This window comes from Tupaia chinensis, unplaced genomic scaffold (genome assembly GCF_000334495.1).
Source record: "Tupaia chinensis unplaced genomic scaffold, TupChi_1.0 Scaffold138665_1, whole genome shotgun sequence".
Lineage (NCBI taxonomy): Eukaryota > Metazoa > Chordata > Mammalia > Scandentia > Tupaiidae > Tupaia > Tupaia belangeri.
Window position 1 is genome coordinate 1,390,038 of NW_006198557.1, and position 7,830 is coordinate 1,397,867.

The 7,830-nt window shown below is 48.9% G+C and overlaps 1 protein-coding gene across 1 annotated transcript in view; it reads right to left on the minus strand.

The window, feature by feature from the left end:
- LOC102477658 (complement C3) overlaps positions 1 to 7,830 on the minus strand; it is a gene marked incomplete in the record, with an annotated part of 38,374 nt that overhangs the window by 28,517 nt on the left and 2,027 nt on the right. The window contains 12 exon segments of the mRNA XM_014592864.2: positions 17 to 146; positions 384 to 545; positions 1,029 to 1,238; positions 1,457 to 1,666; positions 2,573 to 2,710; positions 3,560 to 3,675; positions 4,782 to 4,905; positions 5,005 to 5,107; positions 6,891 to 6,978; positions 7,156 to 7,238; positions 7,319 to 7,407; positions 7,536 to 7,606. Of these exon segments, the coding sequence (XP_014448350.1) occupies positions 17 to 146; positions 384 to 545; positions 1,029 to 1,238; positions 1,457 to 1,666; positions 2,573 to 2,710; positions 3,560 to 3,675; positions 4,782 to 4,905; positions 5,005 to 5,107; positions 6,891 to 6,978; positions 7,156 to 7,238; positions 7,319 to 7,407; positions 7,536 to 7,606 (1,524 nt within the window).

Genomic DNA, 7,830 nt, shown 5'->3' on the forward strand with positions numbered 1-7,830 from the left:
CTCCGCTCCCTGATACCTGAGCTTGCCAGAGTGTCCATCCCTGTACTGATTTTCAGGTCCAATCCAGCATCCTTGAACACAGCGAGTCTGTCTTTCCCACTGCCTGCTGTGCAACCAATGTCATGTTCCTCCAGCACATCCCAGACCTAGAAATCAAGAGGTGAATCTGGATTTGGGATCTTTCTGACCCCTCCAGATTAGGCATAAGGCTCAAGTGATAATTCTCACACTATCTCCTACTTATTGAGCTCTTCTAGTTGCTAGGCTGTGCACCTTCTTCAATACTCACAGCCATTGATGTTGCCCCTTGTTTAGCTGAAGAAGCTGAGGCTCAAGCTAGACTCTCCAGAAAACCTCTTGGCCCAAAGCTCTCATGATCTCACCTTCTTCTGTGTGAACTTGTGTTTGCTGTTTAAGACATAGACAGCTTTGTCCACAGCCACCAGTCCCACTGTGGCCTCTGATTGACCCACCACCTTCAGTTCCACTTGGTTGTTGGGCTCCAAAGAATGCAAGAATTCATCATTCGTTAAGCTGACCTTCAGCTGGGCCAAGAAAAAGAGAGGTGTTAGGAAGAGGATCATAAGCTACTCAACTCCTTTTTCTTTTTAAATTATTTTTTAAATTTAATTTTATTTATTTGTTATTTTTTAAAGTTTGACCAGAGAGGGACAGAGAAAGAGAAGGAAAGTGAGAGAGCAAGCTGTTAGGTCTAGGACTCAGACTGCAGTCAGTCATGTGGGAGTCCAACACTCTCAACCACCACAACACCTGCCAGGGGCCCCCTCAACTCCTTTTTCAAGTTTATGCTTCCTCCTGCTCTGGTGGAGCATCTGAACTGCCACCAGGCCAATCTCAGCCCAAGCATTTATTTAGTTGCATCTTATTCAACCCTCATGTTGAGCTCTTAAGGCCACATATTCACTTCATCCTCTCCCACCATCTGGAGACTGGATATCCCTGAATTTACGCAGAGTCTTTCTGGAACTCTTTGATGGTTATGTACAATGAGCAGGACTTTGACTCACCTTTTCCATGCATCTGTCTTTCACATCTACCCATATGGAATCAGCCACCAGTTCAGGGTCCTCGCTGTTTCCATTGGGCAGTAAATAAAAGGCCAGAATGCGAAAGGAGGGCAGCATCTCTGAAGTCACATCAATAGCGGCTGATGTGTAGACACTCCCCTGGCTTTTTAACTGTTGTTTGGCACTGACTATTCGGCCCTTACTCAAGACCTTGGAGGTAAAAGATGACAAAGATGAGAAAGGTTGAAAAAAAACCAGTCCACCATGGAGGGGTGGGACACAGTCCTTTCACTTCAGCCTTTTGATATGTACCCAGATTATTTCCATATTCACACCTTTGTTCACAGTTTCTCCCACCCAGCAAACCAAGGTTTTCCAGAGAGATAGTTCCTTGGCTCAGACCCTAGTCCTCGGTCCTCGCTTCTCACCAGGATGGTAAAGTGCGTAATCTTGTTCTTGACAGCAGGGTCTCGATGCCTTGTGTTGAGGCTTATTTGAATGCTGCTGCCAACCACCGTGCCGAATGCCTTCACGTCAATGTGCAAGAAGTTCCCTGACCCATCCTGAGTTGAGTAAGGCCAAGCAGTCATCTTGGCTACAGCCTGTTCCTCTGGGCGGAGAGATTCTTCCGTTGTTACCTAGGAAAGGATCAGCAGATGGTATAATGATTACTTCACTGGACTCCCACATAGACAACCACAGTTCAAGTCCTGGACCCAGTGGCTTGAAACTCACACTGGGTGTATGTGTGTGCATGTCCAAAACCCCAAGAAGTGTATGGAGGAGAAGGGATTGTGGCACGGTCATCTACCCTGGGGGGTGATTTCTCACTTTCTGTGCCTTTCTCTATGTGTCTGGTGAGTGCACGTGCATGATAGCAATCTCTTTCTTAAAAAATGCAGGGGGAGGAACCAGCAGTTAGTGTAATGGCTATGTTGCTGGACTCCCACGTAGTCAATCGTGGTTCGCGTCCTGGACCCGGTGGCTTAAAACTCACACTGGGCACGTGTGTGTGTGTGCCCAAGATCCCGAGAGGAGAATGGAGGAGAAGGGATTGCAGTGTGACCATCCCCCCTGGGGGGTGATTTCTCGCTTTCTGTCTCTGTCTCTCTCTGTCTGTCTGGCGAGCACACATGCCCTATAGTGAAAACCTCTCCCCCACCCCCCCAAAAAATGCAGGGGGAGGGCTGACAGGTGGTGTGGTGGTTAAGGGCACTGAACTCCCACATAGCTGACCATGGTTTGAGTCCCAGACCTTTAGGGTGCCAGCAAGTCATATGGCAGTTAAGGGTGCTGGACTCCCACATGGCCGACCATGGTTTGAGTTCCAGACCTGGCAGCTTGCTTTCTCACTTTCTCTCTCTCTCTCTTGCTCTTATTCGGTACTTCTCTGGTCAAATTAAAATATAAATAAATAAATGAAGGTAAATAAAATAAATCTCTAATAATAAAAAAGGTTTTTCCTTGTAGAGAGTAATGGACAAGCCAACTTCAAGTTGTCAGCTTCCCTAGCCCCAAAGCCACCCACCCCGTCAGGCGGGTACCTCGATGGGGAGCTTGTCCATGTCTGCATCCGTGTTGATGGTCAGAGTGGCCACCCCATCCTCTGTGTATACTTTGTTCTTCTGACTGCTCACGAGGACTCTGGAGGCTGGGGACCCATCAGGATTTGAGACGAAGACCTAGAGTGGAATGAGGTAAAATGGAGGCCAGCCTTGGGAGTGGCCCCGCAGGAAAGGTGGGGATTGGAAAGGCGACCTGGATAGGACTGCCTTGTACAGTTGTGTAAGGAGTGCCCTGGGCAACGGGGCCACCATTTACACTAGAGTCTGTGTAAATGGTGTCCCCATCGTTCTGCAGGGTGTAACCAGATGCTGGTGGCTGATGGCAAGTGGGAAGACAGGGAGTGGAGAGGGTAGGAGGAGGCATGGGGGGCTTGGGGAAACTTGGAGTTGAGCTGGCACCAAAGGATGGCTCTAACCTTCCTAGTGCCTATCAGGCTTCTATCTATTTATCTGTCAATCTATCTATCTATCTATCTATCTATCTATCTATCATCTATCTATCTATCATCTATCTATCTATTTATTTATTTTATTTGACCAGATAGAGACAGAGAGAGAGAGAGATTGAGAGAGAGAAACCAGGTCAACAGGTCCAAGACTCGAACCACAGTCGGCCATGTGGGAGCCCAGCGCCCTTAACTACCATGCCACCTGCTGGTCTCGCCTATCAGACATCTTAAAGCCACTCCAAATAAGCATATGTAAAAGTGGCTTTTCTGTATAGACGCTGCCTCAGGATAAACTCTCCAGCACCGTCTTCCAGCCTGATGGGGAGCCCCAATCCAGAGCCATTCTTGTGCTTTTAGGGGACCTGGGTTAAGACGTGAGGGGACCATGGTTTGAGTCTGAGGCCCCTAAAGGAGTTAGCTTTCAGTTGAGTTGGGCACGGTGAGTCCAGTGTAGGTTTTTGTCTCCTGGGAGATCCGTTTTGGGGAAGGAAAGTGGGGTCCCTGGGTAGATTCTGACCCTGAAGAGGAATGGCATGCCCGGCTTGAAATATTGGGGTGTCCTGATGAACTTGATGTCGTATGGGCTCTGGACAATCTTCACTCCCGAGGTCTCAGTCTGGACCATCTCACCCCCTGTGGAGACAGAGGAACAATGCAGTTTGTCTAAGAGATTCAGTTAGTTTTCTTTCTCTCTCTCTTTTTTTCGTTTGCTATAGAGCATGTGTACTCTCCAGAGAAAGAAAGAGAGAGAGAAAGTGAAAAACCACTTTTCCTAGAGGATGGTATACTGCAATCGCTTCTCCTCCACTCTCCTCTTGGAAATTTTTTTAAAGAATTATTTTATTTAACTTTTAGTTAATTAATTAATTAATTAATTATTTTCATTTGACCAGAGAGGGACAGAGTGAGAGAGGGAATGTGAGAAAGCAAGCTGCCAGGTCTGGGACTCGAACTATGGTGGGCCATGTGGGAGTCCAGTACCCTTAACCACCATGCCACCTGCTGGCCCCAGATTCTTTTTTTAAAGAGGGATTTTTGCTAGAGGGTGCATGCAGTCACCAGAGAGATATAGCCATTACACCAACTGCTGGTCCCTTTTAAGAATTCTTTATTGGGGGACCAGCAGTTAGCGTAATAGCTATGTCGCTTGTCTCCCACATAGTCGACCACAGTTCGAGTCCCAGATCCAGTAGGTTAAACTCAAGTAGCCAGGCACGTGTGCATGTGTGCTCAAGATCCCGAGAGGAGAATGGAGGAGAAGGGATAGCGGCATGGCTATCCCCCCTTGGGGGTGATTTTTTGCTTTCTGTCTCTCTGTCTCTCTCTGTCTGTCTGGCGAGTGCACGCACGCTATTGGAAAAACCTCTTAAAAAAATTAAGAATTCTTTATTAGGACCAGCAGATGGAATAATGGCCATGTCACTGGACTCCCACGGAGTCGACTGCAGTTCGAGTCCCAGACCCTGTGGCTTAAAAGTCACACCAGGCGCATGTGTGTGCATGCCCAAGATCCTGAGAGGAGAATGGAGGAGAAGGGATTGCGGTGTGACCGTTCCCCCTGGGGAGGGGGTGATTTCTTGCTTTCTGTCTCTCTGTCTCTCTCTTTCTGGAGAGTGCACACACCCTATGGCCAAAACTTCTCCAAAAGAAAAAAAAAAAAGAATTCTTAAAAGAAAAAAAAGAAAAGAGGAAGAACACTGTGTCCTGACCTAGACCAGGGGCCCGGATAAGGGTGATACCTGAGGAGAACACGGTGACATTAACAAAGATTGAGGCCCCAATGAAGTCCTCTTCATTGTTCTCCTGGAACGCAGTCATCAGTGTGTTCTTCTGGAGGGAGACGTGGCCCAGGCCTTTAGAGATCTGTTCTCAGGGCAAGAGAGAGGGAGAAGTGATGGTCTCTGGTGGAGTGATGATGGCTGGGGTGGGAGGGAGGCACTGAAGAGGGTGCGATTCGGTCACCTCCACCCTCTGCAGGGAGCTCTGGATGGGGATCCGACTGGAATCTTGCTTCAGCCCAAACATGGCCAGGGCGTGTCCATCCACCGGCTTGTTGAATATGTACCTGGAGGGGGGCGGGGAGAGTCCTTCTGCTGACTCTGAAGTGCCTACACAATTCACGACTTGGGGAGGGACAGAAGTGGCCCTTGGAAATTCAGGTGGCTTCTTTGTTAATCTACACAACCCTGGGTGGGTGGCAAACATGTCCCACCAAATTATTATTATTATTATTTTGCCATAGGATATGTGTGTTTGCCAGAGAGAGACAGACAGACAGAGAGAAAGTGAGAAGCCACCGCCCCCAGGGGGGATGGCCATGCCACAATTCCTTCTTTATTCTCCTCTCGGGATTTTGGGTACGCATGCACACACACCTGGTGTGAGTTTCAAGCCACCGGATCCAGGACTTGAATTGCAGTTGGCCATGTGTGAGTCCAATGCCTTATCCACCATGCCCCCTGGTGGTCCCTGTCCCACCAAGCTTTGATGTGGCCTGGGCAACCTCCCAAGGTGGTAGAGGTGGCCTGCACATCTTTACCAGGTGGATCAGAAAGCCGGTAGAGTGTACATAATGGGCATAGCCTCCATCTAATGTCTAGAAGTGGCAGACGTGACCCGCACCACCTCAGCTGGATGGCGTAGCCTATACAACCTCGTAGCACTGTGGAGATGGTCCGTCAACCCTTACAAGACCATGCACGAAGCAGCTGTCATCTTGGAGAGCAGTAGAAATAATCTGGGCAAAGTTACGATGGCAAAGGTGACCTGAACCACCTCCTGGACTTCCAAAGATGGTTCAAGCCATGAGGCGGAGGATGAGGTAGACCAGATGGCCCATGCACGCTCTGCCATGGAGAGAGGGGTTGTGTGGCCTTGCAGGGAGCAGATGTGGTCTGGACAACTTCACGAGACAGCGTAGGTGGTCTGGGATGTCCCATGGGTGGCAGAAGACTATCTCTGTTTCCCTAGTGCTGTCAAAGTGGCCCACTTTGGGACCAGCAGGTGGCATGGTGGTTAAAGCACTGGATTCCCACATGACCGATCACGGTTTGAGTCCCAGACCTGGTGGCTTGCTTTCTCACGCTCTCTCTCTTTCTGGTGAGTGCACATGCCCTATGGCAAATTTAAAAATCATAACAATAAGTAAAATTAAAGTAAATAATTCTTTTTTTTAAGAGAGATTTTTTGCTATAGGGTGCGTGTGCTCATCAGAGAGACAGAAAGCGAGAAATCATCCCCCAGGGGGGATGACCACGCCGCAATCCCTTCTCCATTCTCCTCTCGGGATCTTGGGCATGCACATGGGCATGGCATGATTTTCAAGCCACCAGGTCTGGGACTCGAACTGCGGTCAGCCACGTGAGATTCCAGTGATATAACTGCTACATCATCTGGCCCATAAATAAAGATTTTTTTCTAGAATTATTTTATTTAAGTTTATTACTACTATTATTATTTAATTTGACAAGAGGCAGAGAGAGAGAGAGAGAGAGAGAGAAAGTGAGAAAGCAAGCTGCCAGGTCCAGGACTTGAACTACAGTCAGCCATATGGGAATCCAATGCCTTTAAACACCGCACCACCATAAATAATTCTTTTTTGTTTTAGAGAATTATTTAATTTATTTATTATTATTATTTCACATGAGTTTTGCCAGAGAAAGACAGAAGGAGAGAGGGAAAGTGAGAAAGCAAGCTGCCAGGTCCAGGACTTGAACTACAGTCAGCCATATGGGAATCCAATGCCTTTAAACACCGCACCACCATAAATAATTCTTAAAAAAAAAAATAGTGGCCCACTTCTCTCTATCCATTCAGTCTCTTGGTGTCCCTGATCTTAGGTGACTCACCAGGCCCGGATGTCAATGCCCACAGCCTCGTCATGGAGATAGAAGAAGGTCTTGTTTGGGGTCAGCTGGACTTCGAAAGACGGGAGGACTGGGTGAAGCCAAGGAAGGAGGAATTTTCAGCATGGCACCTCGGCCTCTCGTCCCCTCTTCTTCAGTGACTCTGGCAATCTCCAAGGGCCAGAACCAGCACCCGGCTCAAGTCCTAGGTCCCCTGGGCACCCCTTTCCAAGCCCAGCCCCGATCCTTGGGGTTCCCTCAGGCTCACCGTACTCCTTCACCTCAAAGTTGGCCTTGAACTTCTGCTTGACCGTACTTTGGTAATTGGCCTCTATGGTCCAAGTCCCGAAACTGAGGCAGAGAGAGTGGGCAGAGAGGGAGACCGAGAACAACAGCCCGCCCTGCTACCCCGGGGGCTCCCGGCAGGGCACCTGACAAGCTCCGGGAGGCGGAAGGATTTGGCCAGAAAGCCATCGCTGGCTAGCAGATTGTGGCTGGTCACAGTGACTCCGTCTGGATTCTGTGGGGACAGGCAGTGGGGCTGGTGGCTGCCCTGGGGGGAGGACCCCTGTGGTCCACACCCCCAGGCCTTCAGCACACCACATAACCCCAGGGTCCAGGATCCACCCCCCCATCGAGAGAGGCCACCTTGATGTCCAGCGTGAACGTCCTGGCCACCGGGTCCATCTTGTGATTCACGGTGAACACTCGGTACTGCACTGCAGGAGGGGACGAGACGGAGCATTGGAGAGAGGAGGAAGAGACAGAGAATGTGTGGGGGGGTGGTCTTTAGGATCTTGGGGACCTTGGACAGTGGAGACTCTGGGAAGTGAACATGATTTTTATTTTTTTTAAGAGAGTTTTTTTTTTTTAACAAAATGATTTATTTAGTTAGTTCCATTTGTTATTATTAATTTTTTTCAATTTGATCAGAGACAGAAAG